Source organism: Macaca fascicularis, chromosome 10, assembly GCF_037993035.2.
Source record: "Macaca fascicularis isolate 582-1 chromosome 10, T2T-MFA8v1.1".
In the NCBI taxonomy this organism is placed as follows: domain Eukaryota; kingdom Metazoa; phylum Chordata; class Mammalia; order Primates; family Cercopithecidae; genus Macaca; species Macaca fascicularis.
This window is the reverse complement of record NC_088384.1, coordinates 84260735-84277550: the sequence shown is the minus strand read 5'-3', so window position 1 is coordinate 84277550 and position 16816 is coordinate 84260735. Positions and strand designations below refer to the sequence as shown.

The 16816-nt window shown below is 52.9% G+C and overlaps 3 protein-coding genes and 1 long non-coding RNA gene across 57 annotated transcripts in view; 3 read left to right on the top strand and 1 right to left on the bottom strand.

Moving 5' to 3' along the window:
- Positions 1 to 5479, top strand: part of PTPRA (protein tyrosine phosphatase receptor type A) — a 165582-nt gene extending 160103 nt beyond the window's left edge. For 26 of the 50 annotated variants that reach the window (XM_065522879.2, XM_015457844.4, XM_074004915.1 and 23 more), the window contains 4 exons: positions 2200 to 2325; positions 2405 to 2556; positions 3952 to 4087; positions 4870 to 5479. In XM_065522879.2, coding sequence (XP_065378951.1) covers positions 2200 to 2325; positions 2405 to 2556; positions 3952 to 4087; positions 4870 to 4944 — 489 coding nt within the window. In that variant the 3' untranslated portion in view covers positions 4945 to 5479. Of the gene's footprint in view, positions 1 to 2199; positions 2326 to 2404; positions 2557 to 3951; positions 4765 to 4869 lie in introns of those variants that run through there. The other 24 variants (XM_074004898.1, XM_065522865.2, XM_074004894.1 and 21 more) reach the window with 1 other exon arrangement.
- On the bottom strand, positions 1373 to 12743 carry LOC141407904 (uncharacterized). The gene is made up of 2 exons (XR_012419207.1): positions 12469 to 12743; positions 1373 to 4776 (listed from the first exon to the last, which is right to left on the bottom strand). It is a non-coding gene; the product is annotated as an uncharacterized lncRNA (long non-coding RNA).
- On the top strand, positions 10704 to 12786 carry LOC102124425 (progonadoliberin-2). Of its 5 annotated transcripts, none has more exons than XM_065522884.2 (4): positions 10704 to 10745; positions 11492 to 11650; positions 11785 to 11918; positions 12725 to 12786. In XM_065522884.2, the coding sequence occupies exons 2-4, from the start codon at positions 11494 to 11496 to the stop codon at positions 12773 to 12775; spliced, it is 342 nt and encodes a 113-aa protein (XP_065378956.2). In that variant the 5' UTR covers positions 10704 to 10745; positions 11492 to 11493; the 3' UTR covers positions 12776 to 12786. The 5 variants fall into 5 exon arrangements, with proteins under 5 accessions (XP_065378956.2, XP_073861025.1, XP_045218570.3 ...); XM_074004924.1 differs by having other exon boundaries at positions 11782 to 11918; XM_045362635.3 differs by having other exon boundaries at positions 11487 to 11650.
- A 304-nt stretch (positions 12787 to 13090) lies between these two features.
- MRPS26 (mitochondrial ribosomal protein S26) lies at positions 13091 to 15306 on the top strand. Its single transcript, XM_005568497.4, has 4 exons — positions 13091 to 13319; positions 13412 to 13558; positions 13655 to 13778; positions 14790 to 15306. Exons 1-4 carry the CDS (start codon positions 13108 to 13110, stop codon positions 14922 to 14924), a joined length of 618 nt encoding a protein of 205 aa, XP_005568554.2. The 5' UTR covers positions 13091 to 13107; the 3' UTR covers positions 14925 to 15306.
- The last annotated feature ends 1510 nt before the right edge of the window (positions 15307 to 16816 follow it).

Genomic DNA, 16816 nt, shown 5'->3' with positions numbered 1-16816 from the left:
CCCCACTTTTCTCCAGCATAACTGCTGTCATTCAAACAAGCCCTCGTCTCTCACTGCTTGCCTGTGGGACTCTGGGGATGACTCGTATGTGCAGCCTCGTCTGCAGTGGCCTGGCAACTGGTCCTCCTGCTCCCATTCTAACCCACCTTTAGTTCTTCATATGGCAGCTGCTGGTCCTTCTGAAAATATAAATCATTGTCACTCCTTGTCTTAAAAATCCTCTCTGAGGCCAGGTGCGGCAGCTCATGCCTGTAATCCCAGCATTTTGGGAGGCCAAGGCAGGTGGATCACATGAGGTCAGGAGTTCAAGACCAGCCTGACCAACATGGAGAAACCCCATCTCTACTAAAAATACAAAATTAGCGGGCATGGTGGCGCATGCCTGTCATCCCAGCTACTTGGGAGGCTGAGGCAGGAGAATCGCTTGAACCTGGGAGGCAGAGGTTGCAGTGAGCCAAGATTGTGCCATTGCACTCCAGCTTGGGCAACAAGAGCGAAACTCTGTCTCAAAAAAAAAAAAAAAAATCCTCTTTGGTCTTCCAGAGATCTTGAGAGAAAATCCACCCATGTATACAAAATTTAGAGACTTTTGGTCAGATATGGTGGCTCATGCCTGTAATCTTCCCACTTTGGGAGGCTGAGGCAGGTGGATCACCTGAGGTCAAGAGTTTGAGACCAGCCTGGCCAACATGGCGAAACCCTGTCTCTACTAAAAATACAAAAATTAACTAGGCATGGTGGCGCACACCTGTAGTCCCAGCTACTGGGGAATCTGGGGTGGGAGAATCACTTGAAACTGGGAGGCGGAGGTTGCAGTAAGCCAAGATCATGCCGCTGCACTCCAGCCTGGGTGACAGAGCAAGACTCTCTCAAAAAAGAAAAAAAAAAATTAGAGACTTTTAGTGTTGATATCTGGTCCCTAGACTTGATATGTATTTCTGTCTTAGAGATCACGCTTAATTCCTCCAGCACACACACACTGTGACTCTCACACCCATCGGGACCTCATGGTTCTGATGGTTTTAAAGGCCAAGACTTCATCCCAGCTGAGACATTGTGTAAATCAGTGTTGAGAAGGCACTATGGTAGCAAAAACCATTCCACCCACCAGTGCCATAAAAACTAATTATAATGCCTGACGAAGTGAGCCTTAATGAGAATTTTTTTTTTTTTTTTTGGGCTGTTCTGGTTGAAGAGAGGCCCAGAGCACTGATCCCTGAGGCATCCCCAGGGCTCCTAGAGAGCATGGGTAGAAGAGCACTAGTCCAGGGCATGTCCTTGATTCACCACTTTAATAATCATGATTTTATTTGGACTGCGAGACTGTGAGACTATTCACAACTTCTTTTTCTACTTAATTTTTTTCCAAATCTTTCAATGACATTATATGTATGGTTGAGAATTTTCAATTGCCAGTAGTGAAGAATCTCAGATCTTACCCCAAAATTCTCTAAAGAAATGGGCAGCATAACTGTGTGATGTTATATTTATGTATTTATGCCTTGGCTTGTTCTGCAGACATTGAACAAATTCATTTACCAGATACTGAGAGCCTACCATGTGCCAGGCATTGTGCAAGGTGTGGGGAATACAGAAATGAAAAGAGACGCAGCCACTCCCACAAGGAGCTGTAGAGGGAAGTGAGCCAGGTGCAAGCAAAGACAGACAGTAGACCATCTCCTGCTCACTAGCAAGGACAGAAAGGCGAGTGCTAGCAACTTGAAGGTACCTTGCAGATCAAAGAGATAAAGGTAAAAGGGAGAAAGGATACTGTGGCCTGGGCCCGTGATGAAGCCCGTGGCTGTCTGGGAATGTGAATTGGTTCGGATTTTCTGAATTAGCAATCTGGCGGATGTAAGCAGCGTTCACTATGAAGACACCCTATGGGAGAAAAAGAAAGGAATTGGAACAAAGATTTTCACTCCTTCTCTCCCTCCAGCCACCAAGTATTGGATACCCTGTGAGCCTGTAGTCAGAGTTCTTTACAGACCCCGTCAGTGTCTGTTGAGTCTCTGGTGAGGATCGGAAGCTAATTGGAATGATGTGATATAATGATCCTACAAGTTTTCAATACCTTGAGGACGAAGTGTGTCAGCGTAAGAGGTGGCTGTACTGAGAGAGATCAGGCTGCTCGTGGGCAGTGCTGCTTCTATACATGTGGTACTCTGAGCCCCTCACCTCTCCAACTTGTCCCTCCAGGAGAAGTGTGCCCAGTACTGGCCATCCGATGGACTGGTGTCCTATGGAGATATTACAGTGGAACTGAAGAAGGAGGAGGAATGTGAGAGCTACACCGTCCGAGACCTCCTGGTCACCAACACCAGGGTAAGATGGGTGGTGGGTGGACTCTGCCCCCAGGAAAAGCAGGGTTACCCCTGCCTGCCTGATCCCCTTTCTTCCAAAGGAGAATAAGAGCCGGCAGATCCGGCAGTTCCACTTCCATGGCTGGCCTGAAGTGGGCATCCCCAGTGACGGAAAGGGCATGATCAGCATCATCGCCGCCGTGCAGAAGCAGCAGCAGCAGTCAGGGAACCACCCCATCACCGTGCACTGCAGGTATGGCTCACCCTTGCCCTCAGCGGGAGAGAGAAAGCAAGGAGGGGCAAACAGGGGAAGCTGGTGACCATGGGTCAGACTGAAGAAAGCCACACAAGAGCAAGATATTGGTGAGCACATGGTAGTCAAGATTGATGCCAAGACAGGATTGGATGCTAAGAGAGGACCTTGGAGCTAGAACTTGGCGCAATAAGTGCTAGAGGACTAATGTTCGGATAGTGGGCAGGAGAGCAGCAAGGGAGACTGGCAGTGGAGACCCCGGTTGTGCTATGTGAGATAAGGGCCTGGCCTCCTTAAGAAGCACAGGAAAAGAGAACAGGGCAATTATCTTAAAAACAGTGGACTGTAGGTATGGCTTGCCCTGTCTGTACATTGAGGAAAAATGAACAAGACTAAGAACAGAGGGTGAAAGAGAAGAAGAGTCAAGGGTGTCTCCCAGGTTTGAGCCTGGGTTGGTGTGACCAGCAGAAGAAAGATAGTAAAGAGGCTTGTTTGAGGGGAAAAGTTGAATTTTGTTTGGGGCATGTTGCTGGAGATTGCATTTTAGAAAAAATGCACTCCTTTACTTAGAATCCTAACAACAGCTTACAAGGCCCAACATGTTCTAAGGGCTTCCTGGCCAGGGCCGGCAGAGGATGGTGTGTACCACAGGCTGGCTCTGACCCCACGCCCACCACTCTCCTTTCTTCTTTCATTAACTGCATGGCCTTCAGCACCCTGGGCACACACCTGCCATGGGCCTGAGATGCCGTCCCAGGCAGCCACAGGGCTTTGTCCAAGCCTTCTCTGAGTACCCTGCCTAGAACTCCCACTCCTCTTTTCCCTTCTCTTAACACACATCTTGTCTAGGGACATTGCTAAATCCCACAGTCTCTGCCTCAGAGTAGGCACTCAGTGTCTGGTGGGTAAATCAGCTGATGACATTGAATAGGGGGATAGCGTCACGGTCAGAGTCTGGATTCCTGGGATTTAGGAAGAAAGTGAGAGACATGGAAAGGAATCAGCAAATATACACCAGTGTAGGGAGGGGGTTTGTCAGGGAAAGGGAAAGACAGGACTAGAGCTAGTTCTAACCTGAGCAAACGGCAGGTCAGGACAACTCAGGCCAGCATGTGCAGGTGGACAGCAATGGCTCCGTGCTGGTGGGGTATGAGTGAAGGTCATCCCCCACAGTTCAATAGGTGAGTCCCTCCACAATACATGGGGCCATGCAGGAAGGGCACAGGGTACACTGCCTCCCGACCCAGAACCGGTCCAGGCTGGGTGGGGGCCCACAGGGCAAAGGCGAGCACCGGCTGCCTGCCCCCACCTCTTTGTCTACCACTTACCACTGTCACTCACCCCCTTGCACAGAGGGCCATGACGGGTGTGGTAAATGTGTCTGCTCTGTTGCAGCGCTGGGGCAGGAAGGACGGGGACCTTCTGTGCCCTGAGCACCGTCCTGGAGCGTGTGAAAGCAGAGGGGATTTTGGATGTCTTCCAGACTGTCAAGAGCCTACGGCTACAGAGGCCACACATGGTCCAGACACTGGTATGCTGCCCACATATTTGTCCCTGCCACCACACCACCTGCAGGCCTTCTCTGTCAGGGCCAGCTCAGGGAGGAGGCTCTTCAGAGGGGCCCACCCAGGAGTCAGAAGACTGTCTAAACACAGACCTGCCCTTCCCCTCCCAAGGTGCCCCAGATACACAGAAAGCACGTTGGGAGGCAGGATGTCAGCAATGGGAACATAGCCCCTGTTGCCAGAGGATGGGCCAGGTTAGAAGGGGGTGTCTGGGTGCCCCACAGGGCTCATCTGCACTTCTCTGTGGGTAAGGAAGATCCAGGAGGAGTACCTGCCTTTGGGCTTGGGCTCCCTGTTGAGAGGTCTGACTTTTAACAAGCCACACATCCACAGAAGTTTCCCTGAATCCCATGGAGCTAGAAATGTTTGAGGAGTAAAGAAAAGTGAATGTTAGTAGGTTTGGGAGACAAGGTTCTGAGAGCCAGGGTGCATGCTAGCCTGGCAGCCATGAAGTGTGGGCCATGCTCTGTTGCACTGTCTCCCAGCCTAGCACATGCATGTCTGACCTCTGTAGAGCCTGGGTCAGCTCTGGTCAGCTCTGCTTGTAGAAGGTCTGCTGCATTCAGCCCAGAAGGGGAATGCTGTCAGAACTCTGGCAGGCAGATCAGAGCTCAGGTGAAAGTTCAAAAACATTCAGTTCCTCTCGATTTTCCATCTTCCAAAAAAAAAAAAAAAGAATCTGTTAGGAATTACAGGTACTGTGTGTTCTTCAGTAACCCTGGCTTTTTCCCTATCTTTCACTCTCCAGGAACAGTATGAGTTCTGCTACAAGGTGGTGCAGGAATATATTGATGCATTCTCAGATTATGCCAACTTCAAGTAAGCGGCAACAAGCGTCCGTGGACCAGGAGGATTGCCTTTAATATTTTGTAATATTCTGTTTTGTTAATATACCCCAAATTGTGTATATATCTTATAACTGTTTTAGAAATTGGTACATAGGCTTCTATTACCTATTAGGTGGAAATTTTATATGTAAATGTGTTAGCACTGATAGTCCTTTTTCCAATGTTTTATTGGGGAATTAAATAGTGTGATGTTTGGACTGATATCGTGAAATCCTCAGCCAGGAAATTGGGCTGGATTGTGCTTTGGTTAATATATCTTTCCCTAAAGAAGATAAACATAAAATCCATTCCAGGTAGCTCGGCACCAACTAAGAAAAAAAGCACAAAGTACTCAGAGCTCTAGAGGAAAGTGGTTGTCCCCATACCATCATGCACTGTAAATATCCCTCCCCTCTGTCCCTGGTCCCCTCCCCCATCCCCACCACCTATATCATGGGAGTAATAGGACCAGAGCGGTATCTCTGGCACCACACTAGGGACTATCAGGTAATAAAAGCTTTGACTCCCTGAGGAAATGTCTCTCCCTTTGTCTGGGGGTGGGTCAGCCATACAGGCTGGGGCTCGGCTGTTCATGGCCCTGCTGTTGCTGTTCTCTCTGAGCAATCTGAGAGAGGCCACAGTCCCCTAACTCCTTCTATCCACCAAACACAGCCTCTCCAGTTCTTAGGTGATCTCCAGGACCCTCCTTTCATTGCCAGCACATCTTTGGTTTAGTGGTCCTGGCCAGCCTTCCTCCCTATGGAAGGTGGCCAGGTCCTCACTGAGTCTCCTTAAGGACGGGGGCACAGGGGAGAGTGGAGCTGACTCAGCTTTGGGCTGAGGCCAGTCTGACCTCTCCAGTCTGTGGTGCTTTGCTACAAAGCTGTCTGGATTGTGTCACCCTGTCCAGGATAAGTCTTTATATCCACATGTATTGTGTTGAATTGCTTCCATTTTCTTTCATACGGGTCCTCATTTCTGGGAATGTGAATGTTTCTCGGATCTAGAAGTCAGGATGGTGGGAGTCTTAGATCCCAACTTGGTTTTGAGTGACATGTTAGACAAAAGTGTTGAACTTTTGTTTCTTAAAGAAGCTGGATGTTCATTTATGTCTCCTATAACAGTCTGCCCTGTCCAGAGACCCAGTATCCTTAGGATATTGTTCTCATCCTCATGGTTGAAGCTGGGTCACTGCCATGTCCATATTCTACCCTGAGGAAAGAGCATGGAGAGCCAGCAGCTTCATTTCTAAGGACAGGAAGCCAAATCTGCACTTTTCATTTCCACTCATAACCCACCCCGTATTCCACTCATTGGCTTCACAAGGTTTTCACCTGGTCATAGCTATGCCTAACTACAGGGTGTGCTGGGGAAGTGTGATCTTGATCTTTTGTTGCGTTGGGAGAATGGGTCTGTCCACTGCTTCCCAGCCTCATCAGCAGCTTACTACAGGAGCAGGAGAGTGAACTGGTGGCTGTGGCTGTCAGGCAGGGCCTTTCTTGAAGAGCCAGCACAGGCCTGGGCTCCGCAGAGGCTTCTGGAGTGAGAGGTGGCACCCCAGCCTGGTCCATGGAGGCATGCTTAGGGGTCAGCACTACTGAGCTTCTTGGAGGAGGTGGGACTTGAACCAGACTTATGGGATGCTGGAAATTTAGATAAATGAAAAGGAGGAAAGGCGAAGTGAAGCCACATTACAGAGGGCCTCAGAGTCCAGATAAAGCAGTTAACATGTAGTGGCTCCAGGAGGGAAGCCTGTCTGTGCACCACATATCCAGGATGTTTGTGGGAAGGAAGGAGATGTGCAGAAGGGACCCAGGAGGCAAGGGCTGCAACAGACCCCTCTGGAAGTTTACAGGAGGTGAGTGTGAGTCATTAGAGACATTTAGTTCTGTAGGAACTAAGGAACTCCCAAGAGGCAGTAAACTTAAAACTCAGTAGTCTCAAGAGAAGTATGGATAAATTAGGCAAAGATAGAATCTGAGGAATTTCTGGTGAGGGGTGCCAAGTTTGGGGAGCAGCCCCTGGCTCCTTGCAGGCTACCCTTCAGTGCTCTGTGTGGTCAAGTCCAAGTCGATGCAGGAGGGCAGGCACTGGGTCAGCAAGCCACTCAGTGAATATGCAGATGAGGCCGTTCACAGGCGCTTTTGTGCCTCCCAGCAGGCTGCCTCCTATTGTCAAGGCTGGCCTTCAGCAGGATGTGGCACCGTGGCCTGAGTGGTTTTCTGCTGAAGTCCATGCTGATTTGGCCAGTGGATAGGCATCACCTGGGTGCAAAACCGGTGTCTCCAGGTAGGAATGACCTCAGCTGTTTGCTCCCTGTCTTGCTCAGGCTGTAGATGTGTCCCTCATCCCTTCATGCCTCCCTCTTCACTCCTCTTTTGCTTTCTACTTGGGGCATGCATGTTTACAAGAGAGGTGAACCCAACAGAAACTAGTGTAGGCCAAAAGGAAAATGTGCTGAGGCTCACACAGCACAGTCATGTGGAAAGGGCAGGGGTGACCGCTTCATCCAGTGCCCTTCCCACAGCCAGTCAGTTGTGACCCAAGGGACTTAGGGTAGGAGTGTTTCTCCATAGGGGAAGAGTAACAGCCTGCACCCACCACACACCCAAAGCCCTACATCCTGCCACACTCAGACCTTACTTCATTTGGGCAGGTCCCTCCTGGGTTGCAGTTTCCTTCCTTGTTCCCCTGTCCCAAATACTCAAGTCTCTTTCATTAAAAATAAAGAGCAGGCCAGGTGCAGTGGCTCACACCTGTAATCCCACACTTTGGGAGGCCAAGGCAGGTGGATCACTTGAGCCCAGGATTCGAGACCAACCTGGGCAACATGACAAGACCCTGTCTCTACAAAAAAATAACAAAAATCAGCCAGGCATGGTGGCACACACCTGTAGTCCCAGCTACTTGGGAGGCTGAGGTGGAAGGATCACCTGAGCCCATGAGGTAGAGGCTACAGTGAGCCGTGATCATGCCACTGCACTTCGGCCTGGGTCAAAGAGACCCTGTCTCAAAAAAATAGGCTGTGCACAGTGGCTAATGCCTATAATCCTAGCACTTTGAGAGGCCAAGGTGGACGGATCACCTGAGGTCTGGAGTTCGAGATCAGCCTGGTCAACATGGTGAAACCATCTCTACTAAAAATACAAAAATTAGCCGGGTGTGGTGGTACATGCCAGCTACCAGGATCGCTGGAATCTGGGAGGCAGAAACTGCAATGAGCCGAGATCACACCACTGCACTCCAACCTGGGTGACAGAGCTAGACTCCGTCTCAAAAATAATAATAATTAATTAATTAATTACATAAACAGCATGTCTCCCACCCCAGGCCTAAGTTCTTCCCTGTTTATGAGAGACTACGTGAAAAAGCCTGTACTCTGTCTCTTCCCTCTTCCTCATTTCATTCCCACACGTTTCTTTTTCATCCCTGTTCACCAAGGTCACCTTGGTGCTAAACCCCAGGGATCCATGGTCTCTTCCCTTGTGTCACAGGCTGTCCTCTGCCTCTTATCCTCACCCTTTAGCTGCTCCTCCACTGTCTCTTCCCTCAGAGGTCAGGATTCTGGGTCTGTCTCTGTGGACCCTCAGCTCTCCTCCAATCCCAAGTCCCCCATATCCTGGTCACATGTCAGGGTTGTCCAGAGATGCCTGCCTCCCACTGCCCACACCCAGGGGCCCACCCTCCTTTCCTCTAACCCTCCCACATTCTCTGGCCCCATGGATCCGCAGCAGTTCCTGCTGGCCCTTTTCCATTTTGTTCCTTACGCTGCACCCCTCCGCTGCCACTCCCTGCGTCCATGACTCCAGCTCACTTGTCTCTGTCCTTCACCCAGGTCGCCTGCTCAGTTTGTGTCCTTCTGTGCTCCTGCAGCACCTGAGTGTTTATTCACCTCTGAACCTCTGCTTTCCCACCTGAGTATGCACAGCTCCAGGCTGCAGTGACTTCATATCCTGAGGACTGGAGCCCCATGGTGAACAGATGGCTTTCTATGTTCTAATGAGAGGGATACAAGAGTTCAGAGTTCTAGTCTAGAAAGGACATCAAACATTTCTAAAAAGCTAAGTATGTTGCCAGAAAAAAAAGGAAAGCAGAGCTTTCCCCAGGAAGCTTAGCTCGGTTTAGATTTTTCAGGAAAAAAAAAAAAAAATCAAATTACAGAATAAATAAAGGCACCCATCCCCCTTTTAAATGAACACCAGCTTTGAATAAAACGTTCTGTAAACCCCAAGCAGAACTAAACTACTAGTACATTGAACTTAGATTCATTTTCTTTTCTTTTTTTTTTTTTTGGAGACGGAGTCTCTCTCTGTCGCCTAGGCTGGAATGCAGTGGCCGGATCTCAGCTCACTGCAAGCTCCGCCTCCCGGGTTTACGCCATTCTCCTGCCTCAGCCTCCCGAGTAGCTGGGACTACAGGCGCCCGCCACCTCGCCCGGCTAGTTTTTTGTATTTTTTAGTAGAGACGGGGTTTCACCGTGTTAGCCAGGATGGTCTCGATCTCCTGACCTCGTGATCCGCCCCTCTCGGCCTCCCAAAGTGCTGGGATTACAGGCTTGAGCCACCGCGCCCGGCCGATTCATTTTCACTAAACCACAAAGCAAATGTTTTCCTAAAAATCACCCGGTTAACAAAGTCTGTGTATTTAAGCCAAAACAATTTAACTGAACATACGGGCCACACATTCGTTTCAGGTCCCTGCTAATAAGTCAGTCTGGAAATTCACAGGTGTGCCCATCCTGCCTTGGCTGCTGAAGTCCAGGTGTCTAGGGCTGACTGATGCCCATTATGCCTCCCCTTCCCCATCTTTGTCACAGGATTTGATGCACCAGCTCTCCTAATGACTCTGTCCACCACAATGCCAAGCCTGACCCTGGCCCTCCCATATGCTGTTCAGCCCAAGCGCGGAGATTGGCTATTAACCCTGTAAATAGGCCTCTGACCCCCAGAGGCTGATGGCTGGCCAGAGAAAGCTGAGCTGCTGACGCAGACTGGGAGGCAAGAGCCCACTTCCAGCAGCCAGGATAGTTGTGTCTAAATCCATGACTGGGGAGGGGTTAGAGCCTTGAGGAACAAAATTATTCTACCAGCTGCTGATGGCCCTGGGAGGCTGCACTGGCCCAACAGCTGGGCCCCTCTCATGGGTCCGCTTCTTCGCCAGGAGAGAAGCCACTCCTGGGTAGGTACTGCCCCACCCAAACCCAGCCATCTGGAGTGACCCAGCCCTAGTTCCCAGGTATGTGGATGTGGATTGTCCCACCCAACCCACTCTATAGTGAGCAAACAAGCCCTTTGGGACAGTGGTCACAGCCTCCCCTGTACCTCTGAACAGCCTGCCAGGCTCCCTACTCTTAGGCCTCCACTCTCCACCAGGGAAAGCCCTGAGCTGAGAGTTGGGGAACCCCCAGGCATTTCCCCTGCCCAGGACGCTCTTTTGACGTCAGGGAGGGCTGTGAGGGCTTTCTAGGTCTCAAGATGAGGAGCTTGAAGATGCAGCCTGGCAAGTAAGAAGGTGAGACCAGGACATGGGCCAGCCAGAAGCAGGAGTCCCGGGCCTGGAGGCTCCTGGGAAGGTGGTGGCCAGGGAGCATCTGTTGGTGGCCTCAGGGCAGCAGCTGCCTGGTGAATGTTCGTGGAGTGGATGCTCTGGGAAGGGGGATGGGTAGTAAGCTCCCCCTCCCCTCTCAAGACGTCACTGGAGTCTGGGGGTGGAGCTGCCTGGTCTATAAATCCTGGGGCCATCAGGCTAAGGTCCTGCAGCCGCCTGAAGGAGCCATCTCATCCACAGCTCTTCCTCGGTGAGTGGGGAGCCTTCCCTAAGGGCTGGGACACCTGGATCGAGCTTCATCCTGGGTCCATGGTGTGCTGCTCCTCTTCCCCATTCCCAAGCACCTCCACCCCTGAACCATGCCAGAAAAGTCCCCTTTTCCTCTCCTCTCCGAAACAGCTCTACCATCTATTGTGCTTGCTGCCCCTGGCATGGGAGGGAATAAGGGGTAGAAGCATTTGCCCCCATCAACACCACACATCCATTCCACATCCCCAACTACTATGAAAGAGATACAGCAGGCCACAGAGAAAAGGGCGGAAGGCCTGCCACTCTGTGGCCTAGCACTGGTGCTCCAGATGCCCCTATATTGAGAACTCCCCTGACCATCCATCTATCCTCCCATCCATTGGCCTGAATTCAGGTCTCTGTTCCCCTCCAACTTTCTTCCACTTCTGGAAACTCCTTGAAGGAAGGATGGATGGGCTTGGACAAGTGGGAGGGCCCTCGGAGTTGGCAAGGCAGGTAGCCTCTGTGTCCCGGGCTCAGGGAGAAGGCTGGTCCCCTGGAGCATCGTCCCCTGCTGGGCCAGGATCCCCCAGGATCTGGACCCCTGTGTGCTTGGGATGAAGAGCCGTGGCAGACAGGGAAGGGCATAAGGAGATACCAAAGCTGCCCCTGGAATGCCAGTTTTCCAAGGTGGCCCTGTAGGAAGGGTGGTGGGATGTAGGGGTGAGGTAAGGCTCCTTGAATGCTGTACCCTGTCCATTAGAGCAGCCATGGCCAGCTCCAGGCGAGGCCTCCTCCTGCTCCTGATGCTGCTGACTGCTCACCCTGGACCCTCAGAGGCTCAGCACTGGTCCCATGGCTGGTACCCTGGAGGAAAGCGAGCCCTCAGCTCAGCCCAGGATCCTCAGAATGCCCTTAGGCCCCCAGGTGGGTGTCTCCCAGCCTGATTGGGAGGAAGAAAGTGATGGCTGGGGGCTCCCCCACCCACCCGGAGCCTGAGGTCGGGGTAGGGAGGACAGCATCAGTTCCCTTCTAAGGAAGGGCCCTGAGCACTGCAGCAGGCAGCCCAGCCCAGGCTACCTATGGCCTCCCAAGTGATGCCCTGGCTCACCTGGAAGACAGCATGCCCTGGGAGGGCAGGACCATGGCGTGGTGGTCCCTTCGCAGGAAGCGATATCTGGCACAGACACTACTGGTGAGTGGGATGAAAGGTCCCCAGCATCAAGACCAGCCACTGGTCATCAGTGGCCATTGTGGCTTAGGGGTGGATGCAGGGAGGGTGGGGAGAATGAAACACCACTGAGAATGCCCCCTGCCACAGCACCACCAATCATTTCTCAGTGCCCCTACTGCACACAGCAGGGTGCTGTCTGCTATCCTTCCTATTTCCCAGGAGGATTCTAGACAATTTATAAAACACTTAGGTTAAAGACTGAAGTCACTAGTAGAGTAGAAGGAGATAATTGAGCCAATGACTGTCTTGAAATGGACAGACCCTGGGGCAGTGGAAAGAGGTGAGGGATGCAACCTCAGGCAAATAGACAACAGGGCTAAGAGGACCAGGTGGTCACTGACATGTGCACTAGTAACATCTCAGGGACTGCAGAGCTCCCCAAGACATAGCAGAAGGCAGGCGTGGGGAAATGGTTTGTTACTATTTTGCAAATCAAACATATTTAAAGTGCATCAGGAGAGCACGATAACTAAAGAAGAAAGTAGTAAGTTCCTATGAGGCAAAGTCTTACCGCCTAATTTATGTGTACGGGCTCAGGTTTCCATGCGTCAGGCTTGTTTAGTGTGGACAAGAGGGCACGCCCAAGGGAGCTGGAGATCCCCACACCCGCTGGATCCTCAGGCTTCTAGGGGAGGCGGGGGCGCCTCCAGCTCTGGGAGGCCAGGTGGGGACTGGTGGGGACAAGAAGGGAGAGGACCGGGAAGGTGGCAGCTCGGCGGTCACGAGACCAGTGTCTTGAGGCCTGACCGCCACTTCTCCCTCCGCAGACGGCAGCCCGAGAGCCCCGCCCCGTCCCGCCGTCCTCCAATAAAGTGTGAGGTTCTCCGAAGTTGTTGCCTCGAATTCTGTCCTTCGTCCCCTCCCTCTCTTCCCCGCTGAGACCTTTCCCTGCGTGGGGGCTGGAGGGAGGCAGGTCCGGCCCCGCGGGAGGGAGGAACGAAGGGATGGCCCCGGGCCCTGGCGGGAGGGCTGGGCCAGAGCCTGGGGGCTGGGTGCGGACGTCCGCAGGGTCGCGGCTTGGGTTCCAGAGGCCACACGGCCGGGCGAGGTGTGAGGGACAGCCTGAGGACTACAGGTCCCAAGGTGCCCCGCGCCGCTTCCGGGGCACGGTGGCGTTCCGGCAGCGCGGCCGCAGTGAAGAGTCGCGGCCATGCTACGCGCGCTGAGCCGCCTGGGCGCGGGGACCCAGTGCGGGCCCCGGACCCCGCTGGTGCTGCCAGTGCGCGGCCGCAAGACCCGCTACGACCCGCCGGCCAAATCCAAGATCGGGCGCGTGAACATGCCGCCCCCGGTGGACCCTGCGGAGTTCTTCGTGCTGATGGAGCGTTACCAGCACTACCGCCAGACCGTGCGCGCCCTCAGGTGTGCGGCCGGGGGGAGGTGGCCGTCCGCGCGCGCTGGGGACGGTGGGGGCGGGCGAAGAGGTTGCCGATTCCTGCCGCGTCTGCACCCAGGAAGGAGTTCGTGTCCGAGGTGCGGAGGAAGGCGTACGAGGCCCGAGCCGGAGTTGTGGCGGAGCGCAAGGCCCTGAAGTACGCCACTGAGCACCGCGAGCTGATGGCCTGGAACCAGGAGGAGAACCGGCGACTGCACGAGCTGCGGTGCGTGGGGCGGGAGGCGGGGCGGGAGGCGGGGCGGCCTGGCCGACCTGGGAGAAGCCCGGGCCCCGCTCAGCCTCGGCCCCTTGACCCTCACAGGATAGCGAGGCTGCGGCAGGAGGAACGGGAGCAGGAGCAGCGGCAGGCGTTGGAGCAGGCCCGCAAGGCCGAAGAGATGCAGGCCTGGGTGCAGCGCAAGGAACGGGAAGTGCTGCAGCTGCAGGTGGGCAACGCCTCCGGAGGGTGGGACTCCAGTTGGGTTCGCGGCTTGCGGGGCACTGGGAATTCTGGGTACCGCGACGCGGGCGCTGGCTATGTGCAGAGACTTAGAGTTGGCAGATCAGGATTTGGGAGAGGAGAGAGAGTGCCAGTCAGGCGCAAAGACCCGGAGGTGAGCAGAGTAATTGGACAGTGTTCAGGTGCCTAGCAGGTCTGTGGGAGGGACCCTGTGTTCCACAAAGAGGTTGTATTTTGCATAACAGGTGATGAAGCCGTGAAGGGTTAAATATTTCACGGCTGGGATTAGCAAGTGTGTGACTTAAAAGCAGGGAGACCACTTAGGAGTAATGCAGTGAGAATGGATGAGGCTTGATTTAAAGTAATATAAGGGTAGCTAGGAGCGGTGGTTCACACCTGTAATCCCAATACTATAGGAGGCCTAAGCGGGCGTATCACTTGAGGTCAAGAGTTCGAGTCCAGCCTGGCCAACATGGTGAAGCCCCGTCTCTCCTAAAAATACAAAAATTAGCCAGGCGTCGTGGTGTGCGCCTGTAATCCCAGCTACTGGGGAGGCTGAGGCATGAGAATCGCTTGAACCCAGGAGGCGGCGGTTGCAGTGAGCCGAGATGGAGCCACTGCATTCCACCCCGGGCGACAGTGAGACTCCGTCTCAAAAAAATAAATAAAGTAATAAAGTAATAGGGGGAAGGACGAGTTATAGTGATTCAGAGGGGACCACTGAGGGATGAATTTCACCTACCAGGACTTGAGCTTTTCATAGCTGGCGCTCAGGGCTATGGCTAAAGTGTCTGAGAAAAGAGCAATGTAGCAAAGCAACCTGATATCACTCCACTGGGAGGCTAGAGGGGCTCTCAAAGAGGACCTGGGCTCCAGGCATGCTTCCCCAGGGCGAGTGGGAGCTGCTTTCTCAGTGGGGTGAGAGGCCAGCAGGCTGGGTGGGCTGGCTGGCATGTGCCCGGGGTTCCTGTTGAGCTGGGCTTTTCTCTCCCGATAGGAAGAGGTGAAAAATTTCATCACCCGAGAGAACCTGGAGGCACGGGTGGAAGCAGCATTGGACTCCCCGAAGAACTACAACTGGGCCATCACCAGAGAGGGGCTGGTGGTCAGGTCACAACGCAGGGACTCCTAGGGGCCTAGTAAAGACAGTGCCCGCCGAGGGACCATGTTGGTATTGTGGTGGAAGAGTTGGCCCTGACCTGGAATAAAGCAGTTGGTGCTGCTTATGAGGACGGTTCAGCCTTATCCAGCACAGCCTTCACGTTTTGCCCTCTGCTGTCAACACTTGGTCAGAAACTTCCAGACACAGTGCCCTGTTCTGCCCCTGTGTAGAGCCTCAGCACACCAGGAGACCCTAGAGTGGTTTCCATCTCACAGAGGATCAGACAGGGCCACAGCCCCCTCAGCCTGCCAGGTCATCTGAGTATCATCAAGAGTAGTGATGGGCAAATTACAGTCTGAGGGCCAAACGTGCCTGCTTCCTGTTTTTGTAAATAAAGTTTTGTTGGAACACAGCCATACCCATTCATTGACTTCTTTTTACTACAGTGGCAAAGACAAGTAGTTGCAACAGAGACCATATGAATTGCAAAGCCTAAAATATTTAACTTTTTTTTACAGGAAAAGTGTAGTGATCTCTCATCTGGAGCTTTAGGGCTCTAGCCTGGAGCAGATGTCACCCAGGACCTGAGCCACAAGCTAACCATTGGCCAGGGGCCTGCCTCTGCTCTATACTGGGCTTTGCTGGCCAGAGTCTGGTGTATCCAAGACCCAGAAGGCAAAGAGGAGACCGCATTTCTTCTGGGTTCCACAAAGAGGTGGTATTTTGCCTTACAGGTGATGAAGCCATGAAGAGTTAAATATTCCAGGCTAGGATTGGCAGGTGTGTGACTTAAAAGCAGGGAGACCATTAGGAATGGGTCTGTCCACCCATGGCCTCAGTGACTACATTTGCCCTGGCATTGCCAGCGCCCTTGGGCCACTCAGCAGATTGCTGCTGGCAGGGGAGACCTGGTTGACCAAGATTTTTTGAGGTTAGTGTGGCTTAGCAAGCACTTGAACCAAACTCTGGGGGTACCAGGACTGCCTGTGATGATGAAGAGAGTATATAGATCCGTAATCCCGGTTCAGATGCAGGCCCTCAAGCAGTGTCTGGGATGAGCTGGAGGAATGTTTCTCAACCAGAGCAGCTTCCATTTGCTGCCATGCACATGAACTCCAGCTTCTCTCCATGACTCCCACTTTGCAGGGAAGGCCTAGGGACCCCCAAGAAATGAAAACCTTTTAGGGTATATGGGCAACTCTTATTGCAGGTGAGAAAGCAGGTAATAAGGTTCAAGCAGAGGTGGTGCCTGGCACCCAGCCCTCAGAGCACTGCACTCCTGAGAACCTTGGCCTCCCTCCTCAGGCCGGTAATAGCTCTTCTCCCCTGGCAACAACTTTAGCCAGAGCACAGTGGCATCCCTGCTTTTAAGGTGCGAGGCATCTGGAGTGAGACCTGATGGAAACACATGGTTTGACGACGTCTTCCATGGCCTCCGGCTTCATCATGGTGAAGAGTGGACCATCTGGCCCCCTGCACTGGAAGAAGCCTTTGGTGATGTGGCACATAGGCCCGTGTTAGGAAGTCCGGTTTTATGTAACATACTCCTCCCTGGACCTCCTTGTCTCCATCTTCCAGTTTCATTCTTTCCAAGGCCTCTGTACCAGGATCCAGACACAAGCCATCTGTCTGTTCAGACAGAGGACACGCTGACCTCGAAGCTCTGTCTTTGGGCTAATTCCACTGCTGTCCAGCATGGGGCTGGAACTCAGCATTCACTGCTGATGCCGTTATGTCATGCAGAACCACCTGGAAACCAAGTGTCACGTTTTTATTCTCTAGCCACAGCCACCTTGCTGGTATAGGCACCACTAGGCAGCTTATTGGTACCTTCAGGGTTAACTCAAACCCAGGGCCATTGCACCTGCTTCTAATGGAACATAGAGTGCAGCCAGGTGCGCAGGTAGCCTCAGATCCCATCC

Excerpts from the sequence above, each read along its gene's own strand:
- MRPS26 (XM_005568497.4), top strand. The coding sequence starts at position 13,108 with ATGCTACGCGCGCTGAGCCGCCTGGGCGCGGGGACCCAGTGCGGGCCC. Across the intron at positions 13,320-13,411 it reads CAGACCGTGCGCGCCCTCAG|GAAGGAGTTCGTGTCCGAGG; the intron begins GTGTGCGGCCGG and ends GTCTGCACCCAG. Across the intron at positions 13,559-13,654 it reads CGGCGACTGCACGAGCTGCG|GATAGCGAGGCTGCGGCAGG; the intron begins GTGCGTGGGGCG and ends TGACCCTCACAG.
- LOC102124425 (XM_074004925.1), top strand. The coding sequence starts at position 11,398 with ATGCCAGTTTTCCAAGGTGGCCCTGTAGGAAGGGTGGTGGGATGTAGG. Across the intron at positions 11,651-11,781 it reads GAATGCCCTTAGGCCCCCAG|CAGGCAGCCCAGCCCAGGCT; the intron begins GTGGGTGTCTCC and ends TGAGCACTGCAG. Across the intron at positions 11,919-12,724 it reads ATCTGGCACAGACACTACTG|ACGGCAGCCCGAGAGCCCCG; the intron begins GTGAGTGGGATG and ends CTCCCTCCGCAG.